We start from the raw sequence: 12,050 nt of genomic DNA on the forward strand, positions 1-12,050 counted from the left end.
AACTGGGAATCAAACTTTCGACCTTTTGGTGCACAGGACAACACTCAACCAACTAGGCCAGGACAGATTTGAAGAGGTAGCAAATCTTTATATTTGTCCTGCTCCCCTCACTCCACTACAGAAACCCCACGAATAGATGAAAAAGTAAATGCACCAGCCCCATCAAGCCACCCACCACAGATGCCAACAGCACACAGGGTTCAGAAGCTGCTCGGCGCCTGCAGACTGGCCGGGGAGCCCACAAGTCACCTCATCGTAGTTGGTGTCATTCAGATCCTCATCATCGTCATCTGCAGCCTGGCTCTTCTTCATCTGGTCCCCGACGGTCCTCTTGCCCGGCGGCGCGTGGCGGTCATCCACAGGATCGTTGGCATCCCGGGCAGGCCCGATGTCTGACCGGGTGGTGAAGCCAGTGGCGCTGCAGAAGACCCCAAGACACCCCTTTACCTTGTTCCTGTGCGCTTCCCGCCACACTCGTCACTTTTCCTAACACCTCCAGACGCTGATGGCAGAAAGCCTTCCACCCACCCTGAGGTTATTCAGACTTGCTTTTGCCACCACATCCTCCTTAGGAGAGAATCCCCAGGGCATGAGGCTGCCCTCCTTCCAGCCCCAGGCCCCATGCCCAACAACCTCCCATCCAACCAGGCCCTCAAACCCAATCTGCGGCTACTCTGGGCTGTTTCAGCTGATAACAGTGCCATCCTGGCATTAAGGCAGACACCCTGGTATCAGCTTTGCCTCCCTCAGACCTTCTCCATCCCATCGGTCCCCACGCTGGACTGAGTCCACCTCCCAACCCTTCCTTCTCAGACCATGACTCCCAACAGCTGGGAACCAAGTGAGCCCCCCACCCCACCGCAGCTCTGCTTCCCCAATGCCTCCAGGGGCCCCGCTGCCATCACCACAGGTTCTGCTCAGACTCCTTGCTATCTATTCCCTCACCTGCCTCATCTGTTTCCTTAACTGCCGACCACACATAATGTCAGTTTCTCCTATAACCCTGCCACATTTCTGCATCCCTAAATCCAGCTTTCCTTCTAAACCTGGCTCAAATGCTACCACTCCATAAAGCGTCCCCTGGCCTCTGGACCCCAGAGTTCTAAATCTGTTACCCTGTATGTATTTATGCATTTACCCCAACTCTCCTAGCCAACTACAGGTCCTCTGAAGGCACTGTCAAATATGAGGCTTATATGTACCCCACAGATTCTAACACAATACCAAGGAGAGAAACCCAGTTTTCCTAACCAAATCAATCATCAAACAGGATAACGACTGCTCATTTATTCAACAAGGTCTGGCAGTCGTCTGTGTGACGTGTGACGGGGACCCAGTCGCAAGACTCCCGGATGCCGCCCCTGCTCCTGGGGAGCCGAGTTTGAGAGAGCAGGACGAGACCACGGAGGCACTGCGAGCCGCCACAGGCTCTCCCAGATCACCGGGCAAGGCCTGTGCCGCTGGACACGGCGGGAGTCCGCCCGACGGCGAGGGCGCTCCGCTCCCGCCGCAGAGCCCTATCCACCGGCTCCGGGCCGCCGCGTGGTGAAGCCCAGTCCCCCCGCGCCTGGGCAGCACGTAGAACTCATCCTGGGGTCTGTCCTCTCCCCGAAGGACGATCCTCCCTACAAACACTGAGCCAAATGGCCTCGCATCTTCCAGACTCGGTGGCCGCAGATCCTCACTGACTGTCTCAGTCCGGTAGTTCGCACGGTCTCGCCCCGAACCCTTGCCCCTTCCCCCAGCGCCGGGACCCGGCCAGGCCCGCGCAGCCCGCCCCACGGCTCACCCTCGGCCCAGCCCCGGCACGTAGCCGAGCGGCGCGGGCATGCCCAGGAACGGCTTCTTCTTCTTGTTCATGGCGCCGCCGCCGACGAGGGCTAGGAAGAGAAGGGACAGAAGCCGCAGCCGCAGGCGAAGGACCGCAGGCGTCCGAAGCTGCGCGGCAGGAAGAAGTTGCGGGCTCCGCGTCACCCGCGCCCCGGAAACAGAGCGCGGGGTACGCAAGAAGCCCCGCCCACCTCGGGGTTCCAGGGGCGGAAGTCCGGAAACGCACTTCCGGTCGCGGCTAGGGGACGGAGGTGAGGCGGGCGCTTGAGCGGGAGCGCCTCAAGTGGCGCGGCGGGCCGACCGCCCGGCCGAGACGACAACACCCTGGACCATCGCTTCGGGACCTGGAAACCGAGCGGCATCCCAGCTTCCTGCATGTTCCCCACGCTTCCCCGGGAGACCTGCCTGCCCCGGCCCGGCCCCTCACCCTGCTTGCTCTTCAGAGTCACCGGCCCCGGCAGGCCCGAACACACCTGAGCTTCTGCGGGGGGCTGGGGGGGGGGGGGGGCGGGGGCACCCTGCCTGCGTGTGCTCCTGTGTCAGGGCTGCCCTAGCTCTCAGCGTTCCGATGCGGACACATACCCCTCTTCGGCCCGCCGCCCATGGGGCCCCAGCCATTCCTGGGAGGGCAGGAGCCCAGCTCTGGGGAGCTGATGGGGGAAACAGATGAATGCAGCGCAGAGGTTGGGAGCTGGTCGGCATGTGGGAGGGTGAGTCCCAGGCACACCTCTGCTGCGGCGTGGCTGAGCTGGGGACAGGTAGGGCGTCACTGCTCAGCGTTAGGTGGACACGCACGACTGCACTCTGCACAGTCCACGGCACCTGGGCTCACCCAGCACGGACCTGGGAGGGCACTCGGGCGCCGGGCACAGCAGGCAGAGCTCCAGCCAGAAGTCTGACCTTCTGCCCTGGCCAGTCGGCTCCGTGGATGGCCGGCTGAGGGTCCTGGTTCGATTCCTCGGTTGTAGGCTGCATCCTCCGGGACCAATCCATGTGTCTCTCTCACATCCATCTCTCTCTCTCCCTCCCTTCCATTCTCTAAAAGTCCATGGAAAACACCCTCAGGGAGGATGAACAGAAGGAAAGAAAGCGGGCCTTCTCCCTGCTCTGGCGCAAACACGCGCCTCCTGCCTCTGCAGCCTCCTTGGGGTTCCTCCCTGCGCCGCCCGGCCCGGCCCTTTTAGGGCCAAGCCTTGGGCACTGAGTCAGACTCTGGGCTCCGGAGGGGCAGACCCTTGCGGTCCTGGGGTTCACAGTGTGGTGGGGGGCAAGAGGGGGTCTAACGGACTTCTCCTGGGAAGCAAGTGCCCACTCGAGGGAGAGGCCTATGGGAAACTCTGGAAAATTGTAAATTAAGGAGTAAGTTAAAGGAGTAAACTGAGGTAGGAGAATGGAGCGACGTGGTTGGTCTGGCCTTTGACCTGGGCCAGGGGCAGAAGGTCCCGGGAGCAGGTACGACCCCTCCTGCCGGACACACCCAGGGGACGGAGGTGTGCGGACGCCCGGCCCCGAGCCCCCGGGCGCAGGCCCCCCTCGCCCTGGCCGACACCTACGTTGGCATCGCAGACCGCGCGCCGCCGACACACCTCCGAGCTTCCGGAGCGCGCCCGGCGCCCGGGCTCAGCGGCAGGTGCCTCGCCGCGCAGACTCCCGGACGCGGGGACCCGTGCGGGCAGGGGCCGGGGCGGGGCGGTGGCGCACGTTCCCCGCCGGCCACACGGCCGCCCTGCGCCCGGCGAGGGGCGTGTGCGCGGGCCCCATGTTCACGGAGCTGAGCACCCAGCTGAGCCCCCCGCGAGGCCGCGCCGGGGCTGTGCGCGCGGGATTCGGAGAGCGCCGGGATGTGGACGGTGAGCGCGGCTGGACCGGGGACCTCGCGGGCTGGGGGCTTGGGGACCGAGGGGGCGGTGGCGGCAGGCGGAGTGGGGGGGGGGGGATCGTCCTTGCTGAACGGGGTTCCTAGTGTCTTTGTCCTGCGCTGGGGATGGGGGTGCCGCGGCCTCAGGCCTTTGGGGGAGGTGACCGCTCTCGGTTCCTGTCCCTAGGCTGGCATCACCGTGAGGTCCCCTTTTTCTTCTCCCAGGGGGCGGGTAAAACACACACACACACACACACACACCCCTCCCCAGCCCTTTGCATTGGGGCCAAGGCCACAGCCCGGCTCGGGCGCTCCCTCCCCGCCCCATCTTCTGTGGAATTAAGACGTTGGGCTGGAAGGAGAGAAGGACAGACGTGTGGACAGAGATCCCACCTGGAGCGCGGTCCGGAAATGGGTGGGACCAGCTGGCCGCGGACAGGTGCGGCGCCGGCGGACGCGTCCGACTGGTTTGCCCCGGGCCGCGCGCTCTCGCCCAGGCCGGCTGCCCTGGCGCCTGGTCCCCAGAAGGTGCCGGCTTAGAATAAGTCCTTTCCCACGGCGCTCCTCCAGGCGGCGGCCACACTGGCCACACCGGCTGACCCTAGACCTCAAGTTTAGAGTCCCCCAGGGCCATCTGAGAACAGGGGGGGGCGAGGAGGAGGAGGGGCTAAGGCCGGTGAATGGAATGGGGTGGAAGGAGGAGGAAAAAGATGCGGTCTCCCCGCGCCGCCCCCCTTACTGAGACCTGGGCACGCGGCCAAACCCTCCCCTCCATGGGGTGGAGGGCAGGTCTCTCACTCTGTGGCGGGGAGGTCTCGGAACCTGCTCCTGCCTGCTGAGTCAGAGTCGGGATGCTGTAAAGAAGGGCAAGCCTGGGCCCAGCTTTCTGCCGCGCCCCAGGGCCTGTTGACTTGTGGACATTACCCAGAGCCTTCCTTCCTCCCTCCCTCCCTTCATTCATTCATTCATTCATTCATTCATTCACAATGTTTCTGGACACCTCCTGTGTGCCAGGGCCTGTGCAAGTCCTTGGGAGGGGCCTGTCCAGGTGTCTGCCCTCCCCCAACTCATGTCAGCAGCAAGCCCAGAAATTATGGTAAAACTGAGAGTTGACAGGTGTAATAAATTTATTGTGGGAAAGACATCTCCAAGGGTCCTGAGCACAGAGTTGCACCTGCACCCTGTACTGAGCAGCCCATGCCAGCTAGGCAGCCGCCATGCACAGAAACCATCCTGGGCCAGGGCCCTGTGGGAGGTGGGAGCAGGAATCCTGGGTGTTGGCTGCTCGAGTTCAGGCTTCTTGTCAATGAGCCACTCCTAGTGAGCACCGCTGGGCAGGGCAAAGCTTCAACTCCAGGTGCAGAGCCGGGGTTCAGCCCATGAGGATGGGCAGGCAGGCCACCCGAGGGCCTCCCACCACAAAGCGTGTCGCAGGCAGGTCCTATGTGTGTGCCCTGGCTTGGTGTGGCTTGTGCCGAGGCAAGGGTGAGGTCAGGCTGTCCCAGGGCAGCCCAACTGGCTGTCAGTCTTGGGCTCCTTGGTGGGCATATCTTCTCTCTAATCTCAGCAGAATTGGTCCTGCTCCCCAGAGCAAGGAGGTTGGGCTTGTTTGTTCTTCATCTCTGAGCTAGGTGGGGTTCTCAAGACAGCTCACGGTGCTTCCTCCTGCCTTCAGGGGCTTGGGAACCCTAGTTGGGAAAGGGGCTCCTTCCTCAGTGGAGGCGAGTTGGGCTGAGCAAGGAGAGGAGCCTCTGGCTTTGCCCCTGACCACTCTGACCAGTGCCCTGCTCCACAGCCATTGCCCACTTCAGCTTCTGCCGGACCCTCCTGGAGCACACAATGTCAGCTGAGAGCATCCCCTGCCACTTGCCTAGGACTCCAGGCTCCAGCCTCACCTGGCATGACTCACGAAGCCAGAGGGCAGCTGGTGGCCGGCCAGTCAAGCTCCTGCAGCAGCCTGGCACAGAGGCCCCCCAGGTACACAGCTATCATCCTCATTCAGCCCCGGCCCTCCCCACCAGCGCACTGCATCTGCTGCCCTCTCCCCCACAGGGCCGGCTGTACTCTGACCACTGTGGCCTGTACCACACGAGCCCCTCACTGGGTGGCCTGACGAGGCCTGTGGTCCTGTGGAGTCAGCAGGACGTCTGCAAGTGGCTCAAGAAGCACTGTCCCCACAACTACCTCGTCTACGTGGAGGCCTTCTCCCAGCACGCCATCACCGGTGAGGGACCGTATCCCAAGAGAGCCTGTTTTTTCTTGCTACCCTTTCCTTTCTGTCTTCTCCTGACTCAGCCTCTCCTTCAGGCCTGTGTGTCTGCAGAATCTCTCATTGTCTCTCCCAGTCTCTTCGTCTGGCTTTTCTCTGCAAAGTCTCTATCCATCCTTGTCTCTCCCTCTCTTTCCCTGTCTCTCTGAATTGACCTGTCTCTGTCCCCCACCATCTCTCTCTCTCTAACCCCCTTCTCTTTCTCTCTGTTTCTCCTTCTCCCTGTCTTTGAGTCTGTGGCTCCTCTCCACACTTCTCTTTCTCTGCCTTCGCTCCTGATCTCCACCGGACATTGACCTGGGCTCGATCCCTTTCCCCATCCCTCCAGGCCGGGCACTGCTTCGGTTGAATGCAGAGAAGCTGCAGCGGATGGGACTGGCACAGGAGGCCCAAAGGCAGGAGGTGCTGCAGCAGGTGCTGCGCCTACAGGTGCGCGAGGAGGGGCGGAGCCTGCAGCTGCTCAGCCAAGGTCAGTGGGAGGAGCCGAGAATGCCTGGGAGGCTTAGAGAGGTCTGGGGGATTGGGTTGCAAGTCCCCCACTCTTGCGTGCAGGGAGGGTGGGTGGACCTCAGGAGCGTGGCCATGGGAGCCCAATAAGGGCTCTCCTACACCCACGGTGGTGTGGACAACACCAGCGGCCCCCATTCCTCCTTACCCATCTACCCATAGCTTCCTTCGGACACATGTCCTAGTTGCTGCCCGAGGCTTGAACCCCAGACCCCAGCACTGTGACCAGAGCCCATGGCAAAGATGAGGCACAGCCCTTCTCGGACCTCCAGGAGTCCCCAAGGGCCAAGCCTGGCCCAATGGAAGGTGGGACCAGGATTGTCACCTCAGCCACCTCTGGTTGTGCACTGTGGGCTCTGCCTGGGATTGGGCGGGTGGGGGCTTCCTGAGTGTATGCTCACCTCCCAGGACCTGGACCCAAGCCCAACCCCTGGTGCTGCTGGCAGCATTTGGGGCAACCACCTGGAGCCAGAGCGGGGTTTGGATGTTCCCCCAGACTCCCAGGGAGTGTTTACTTATATTCCTTCACTCACATCCTCTGGGCATCCTGTCCTCTCCCAGGACGAGAGAGCTGTCTGCCACTCGTCCAGTTCCACACCCTCCCAGCACCTGGAGGACTACCCACAGAGGTGGGATACACTGCCAGGCTCTGTGTACTATGTGCCCCCTCCCTGCCCTTGCTCAGGCCCAGCAGGCCCACCCTGCTGTCCAGGTTATGGTCATCAGTGTCCACCGGCCAGGCACCCTGCCCAGCACCGTCACTCATTAGTTATGAGTCCCTCACATGCCTGCATCTACTCATGGGAACTGAGGAGAGGGAGGTCCAGGATTGCCCAAGAGCCTAGGACCTAACAGGGCACAATAGGGACCCACACCAGAACGGGCAGGTGGCATGAGAGGGAGGGACCCACACCAGCACGGGCGGCCCGATCCTGGCCTTAGATTTGGGAAAGCTTCCCTCCTCTCAGGCTCATGGAGCCACCCTGAAGGCACAGCGATGGGCGGGCACTCCCACTGTCCCTTCCCAGGGAAAACCTGGATTCTCATAAGAGACTGGAGACCCAGCCAGTGGTGACAAGCATTCCCAGAGGGCCTGCGGTGGGGCGGGGCTGCCGGCAGAGGGTCAGCCAGGCAGTCCTGAGCCTCCTGCCTCCTGCTCCCTGCTTGCCGCTCCTCTAGGGGACTCAGACCCTCCGGCAGATGAGGCTGAGCCCCCAGCCTGCTCTGTGCCCTGAGCTGGCTTCAGGAGGAGGCTGGTTTCGGGTCCCACGTGGAATTTGGATAACTGGCCTTGTGCCCAGCCCCCCATGGAAAGTCCCCTGTCTTGTCTGGCTGCCCTGAGTGTCCCCCACTTTGTGTCATTGCAATGTCACCCTTTCCAGAGGGCCCTCCCATCTCTGCCCCCTTCTCCCTCCTTTGTCTTGCCCCCCAAGCTCGTCTTGTCTTTCTTGTTTTGCGTTCACTTTTTTATATTCTGATAAAAAGACCAGAAATAAACCTGGTTCTCAAGTGCCCCAGTGTGGTGTCCAGTCAGCTGCCTTGTGGGGTGGGGCAGCCCTGAGCCAGAGCGGGGGTTTCCCGGCCCAGCTGCCTCCTGCCATGGCCACCAGGTGGCAGTGGTGCGGCATCCTGGCAGGCACCTGTTCATCCCAGGAACGAGGGGGAGGAGCAAGAGCAGAGGCTGGGCTCCCACCCGGTACTGCACCTGGACACGCCAGCACAGGCGAGCTAGGCTCCTGGGGCTGCTGTACAAATGGCAGCTGGGAGGCTTCCGGCCACAGAAACCGATTCCCTCCCAGTTCTGCAGGCCATGGTCTGAGACCCGCAGGGCTGGGGGGACCCTTCCCAGCTCTGGTGGCTGCTGAGGATTGCTGGGCTCAGAGACACGCCACTGTGTCCAGGACTACACGGTCACTTCGCGTTCTGTTGGTCTCACGTCTCCCTCTGACAAGGACACGTGTCACTGGATTTAGGGCCCACCTGGATAACCCAGATGACCTCATCTCAAGACCCTTAACTTAATCACATCTACAAAGACCCTTTTTCCAAATAAGGTCCCATTCATAGGTTCCAGAGATTTTTAAAAAATATGTTATTGATTTTTTACAGAGAGGAAGGGAGAGGGATAGAGAGTTAGAAACATCGATGAAAGAGAAACATTGATCAGCTGCCTCCTGCACACCCCCTACTGGAGATGTACCCGCAACCAAGGTACATGCCCTTGACCGGAATTGAACCTGGGACCTTTCAGTCCGCAGGCCGACGCTCTATCCACTGGGCCAAACCAGTTAGGGCTCCAGAGATTTTTTTTTTTTAAAGATGTTTTTATTGATTTTAGAGAGAGAAAAGGAGAGGGATAGAAATATCGATGAGAGACATCGATCAGCTGCCTCCTGCACGCAACACACTGGGGATTGAGCCGCTACCAAGCATGTGCCCTGACTGGGAACTGAACCATGACCTCCTGGTTCATAGGTTGACACAACCTCTGAGCCACACCAGCTGGGTGGTTCCAGGGATTTGATGTAGCTATCTTTCGGGGACTCCCATATAGTTTGCCACAGGGCAGTGCCCTGACATAAGAAACACGGGTCATAGCACATGCCCTGACACATGTATGCAGGCAGCAGCCAGATATCAATAGTAACTCAGAGGCATAAACCAAACCCTGCAGTCCGAACACACAGACACAAACACAGAGACACAATGACACCAACATCCAGACCCATAGCAACACACTCCAACACAGCATCTCAGACACACAATGACCCCAACCTACAGAACCAGCCATGCTGCAGCCTGAGCATACATCTGCCAGGTCCAGACATACTCCACCCCCAGTGTCCAGCCACCTGGAAACTAACAGACAGGTATCTTCTCACCTAATACAAGACACAGATACACCCTGACACTGATGTCCAAAGAGGATGCTGCCCAACATACATGGTCACTCAGACACACACCGAGCAACACTGACACATCACATACAAGGACATGCAGACTTACACAGGGAAAGCTGACAGCCTTGGATGTACCTCAAGGCACGCACACTGACCTCTCCCAAAATCTTGTGTGTCCCGTCCCCAGGGTGGGCAAGGTCAATGAGGGAAGGACATTCTCTCTTCCTGTGGTCACACAGGCCTCACTCTGATTTCCAAGGGAAGGACTGACGGACTGACCCCTCCACAGAGTGCCCCCACCTGGCCTCGGCCTCATGGTGAGGCCTTGGCCTTGAGGAAGCAGATCCCCAGGGTCCCTGTGAGAAGTGGACCTCAAATGTGCCATCTTTTGTCCCATGCCCCCCAGCAGTGCCAGCCGAGCCTGCTCCAGGGTGGACAGGGGTGGGGGTCAGTGTGTGTGTGGGATGCAGTGTGAGGGTGGGGTGGGAAGGGCCTCAGGGAAGGAGGTGCACCTTGTAACTTCTTTTCACTAGCACTCCTTCCCCTCTTTCATTCATTCCCGCGTCCTGGTGGGGTTGCTGTCCATCACCCCCACACCTGATACCAGCTTCCCTGCAGGGGGCCAAGTTCTGGGGCACAGAGGAGCGGGGCAGTGGCCACTGTCCAGGCACACCCCGTCCCAAAGCAGACAGGTTCGTCTAGTCCGTGGTCAGCAACACGAGGGTGGCCACAGGCAGAGGTGCCCAGGCTGGATGGAAGAGGCCGGACTCTGCTCTGCAGGCCACGGCCGCCACGGCCAGCTCAGCTCCCAGGACCCTGCGGCCGCACCTTCTCAGTGCCGGTGGCTTCCATCCGAGCGCGCTGGGCTTGGGCGGTCCCCGGCGCCCTCGGGTGCCTCAGTTTACCCCACTGTCTGAAAAAGCGTCTTCCGCCCTATGGGCAGCCTAACTGGCCACTTGGCACTGGAGGCCCGGCGAACGAACGGACGGACGCAACGCCCCCCGCCTCGCGAACCGGCCGCCCCCTCCCTCCGCCGCGTCCAGCGCGCGCAGGATACCGCGAGAGTCCCGCCCCCCAGCTGTCAAAGGTGGGAGGGGCGGGAGCGCGCATGTGCGCAGCCCGCGCCGCCCGCGCCGCCGGCCCCGCGCCCGCGCCCTGTTCGCCCGCCCGCCCGGCCCCGGCCCCCGCCCCGCCTCCGTCCCGCTGGGCGCCGCAGGTAAGCGCCCGGCCGCGCCCGGCCCAGACCCCGCGCAGCCCTCGCGCTGGCCGCGCCCCCGACCCTGACCCCGCGCGCAGGTCTGGGGGCCGCGCCCGAGCCCCCGCCCGCCGCCCCGAGCCGCGCCCGTGCCCCCCCCCCCCCCCCCACCGCCCCGCGCCGCGCCCCGCGCCCCGCGCCGGCGCCGCGGCCCTGCCTCCTCCTTCTCCTCCTCCTCCAGGAAAAGTCGCCATTTTGGTTCACTGTCTTCCCCCCTCCCCAGGCGCCCGCGATCGGCCCTTCCGGGGCCAGGCCGGGCCCTCCCCGCGCAGGTGACAGGTGTGCCGCGAGGCCAGCCGCCAGGTGTGCATCCCCTGGCCAGCCTCTTAGGCGCGCGGGGGCCGGAGCTGGGGTCCAGGGCCGAGAGGCCTTGCCGTTGCCTGGCTGGCTGCCTGTGGTCAGCGCGTGGTGCCCCCACAGCCCAGCGAAGGTCCTACCTTTCCGTCCCTGCTGGGCCCTCCCGGAGGGTGGAAGCCCTTTCTCCTGTTGTGAGAGTTGCAGGCCTGGATGGAAGGAGGGTCTCTGCCTCCTACGCCAGCCCTGGCCCCAGGCCCCCCAACTTTGAATTTTCCTCTCAAGCTGGATAAAGACTGGGAGGGGGGTCCCAGCAGGCATCTGCACCAACGGCCACTTGAGGTCATCATGGGGCTTGGGTGGCTGATAGTGGCAGGTCTCCTGTGGAAGTGGCAGTGTGAGGCCTTTTAGAGAAGTTTGTTCAGACCTTTCTAGACCTATACCTTGCTCCAGGCCCAGGATCTGGGCACCTCCTGGGCAATGGGCAGTGACTGTACTGACCTCTGACCTCAACCTTACTGACAGCTTCTTTAATTCCCTTCCCATCCTCTCTGATCTCAGTTAGTTAGAAACTGCCAGGAGAGGGGTCACTTGTTCACATCGCCCCCTACCCACCCTCTTCTGCAGCCTTGGGTGTCCCTGTTAGAGGACCCAGTAGGACTGAGCTCAGAGTCCCTCCAGTTCTCATGCCCATGCAGGCCCAGCTCACGTGGCGAGGTGTTCCCTGTGGCTGGTGGCCAGTAGTCTCTGCAGTGGTGCTGGTGGCCCTGTAGATGGGGACAGAGAGGTTCCAGAGGGTGGAGGTGAGGACAGCCAGGTGGAGGATGGCCGAGGAGCCCAGCCTGCATGTGGCCTCTCTCGGGGTGGAGGGGCCCCAGCAGAAACAAACAGAGAGAGGGTCACATAAGAAGGATCCACTAGGACAGGGACCTCCTTCCTTGGTCCTGCCTCTGGAAAGGGCCGCATGCAGTTGGGGAGGGGTTAGGGGTCCTCAGTGCCTGCATTGGCCATCTTCCATCTGTGTCCTGGGAGAACGATCCAGGGGCACCTGCCTGGGTAGGGTGGCATTGCCTTGGGGCTGGGTGGGGCTGTGAAGGAAGGTGTCCTAGGGTGCCCGGCCAACACAGCCTGAGTGCC

The 12,050-nt window shown here is 61.9% G+C and overlaps 2 protein-coding genes across 4 annotated transcripts in view; one reads left to right on the top strand and one right to left on the bottom strand.

Moving 5' to 3' along the window:
* Positions 1 to 1,966, bottom strand: part of PRPF6 (pre-mRNA processing factor 6) — a 46,870-nt gene extending 44,904 nt beyond the window's left edge. Inside the window, exons 1-2 of the mRNA XM_070419546.1 lie at positions 1,790 to 1,966; positions 250 to 418 (exon numbers count right to left, since the gene is read on the bottom strand). Coding sequence (XP_070275647.1) covers positions 250 to 418; positions 1,790 to 1,860 — 240 coding nt within the window. The 5' untranslated portion in view covers positions 1,861 to 1,966. The remainder of the gene's footprint in view (positions 1 to 249; positions 419 to 1,789) is intronic.
* Positions 1,967 to 2,362: 396 nt separating this feature from the next.
* On the top strand, positions 2,363 to 7,973 carry SAMD10 (sterile alpha motif domain containing 10). Of its 3 annotated transcripts, none has more exons than XM_070419547.1 (5): positions 2,363 to 3,680; positions 5,484 to 5,665; positions 5,741 to 5,912; positions 6,286 to 6,426; positions 6,627 to 7,973. In XM_070419547.1, the coding sequence occupies exons 1-5, from the start codon at positions 3,590 to 3,592 to the stop codon at positions 6,647 to 6,649; spliced, it is 609 nt and encodes a 202-aa protein (XP_070275648.1). In that variant the 5' UTR covers positions 2,363 to 3,589; the 3' UTR covers positions 6,650 to 7,973. The 3 variants fall into 3 exon arrangements, with proteins under 3 accessions (XP_070275648.1, XP_070275649.1, XP_070275650.1); XM_070419548.1 differs by having other exon boundaries at positions 6,286 to 6,386; XM_070419549.1 differs by lacking the exon at positions 2,363 to 3,680 and adding an exon at positions 4,087 to 4,127.
* Positions 7,974 to 12,050: the final 4,077 nt, after the last annotated feature.

The sequence above is a fragment of the Myotis yumanensis genome, unplaced genomic scaffold (genome assembly GCF_028538775.1).
Source record: "Myotis yumanensis isolate MYYU_CA2020_CCGP unplaced genomic scaffold, mMyoYum1.0.hap1 SCAF_7, whole genome shotgun sequence".
Taxonomy (NCBI): domain Eukaryota; kingdom Metazoa; phylum Chordata; class Mammalia; order Chiroptera; family Vespertilionidae; genus Myotis; species Myotis yumanensis.

Coding starts and splice junctions, on each gene's coding strand:
- SAMD10 (XM_070419547.1), top strand. CDS start 3,590: ATGTTCACGGAGCTGAGCACCCAGCTGAGCCCCCCGCGAGGCCGCGCC. Junction 5,666..5,740: donor CTGGCACAGAGGCCCCCCAG/GTACACAGCTAT, acceptor TCTCCCCCACAG/GGCCGGCTGTACTCTGACCA. Junction 6,427..6,626: donor CCTGCAGCTGCTCAGCCAAG/GTCAGTGGGAGG, acceptor ATCTACCCATAG/CTTCCTTCGGACACATGTCC.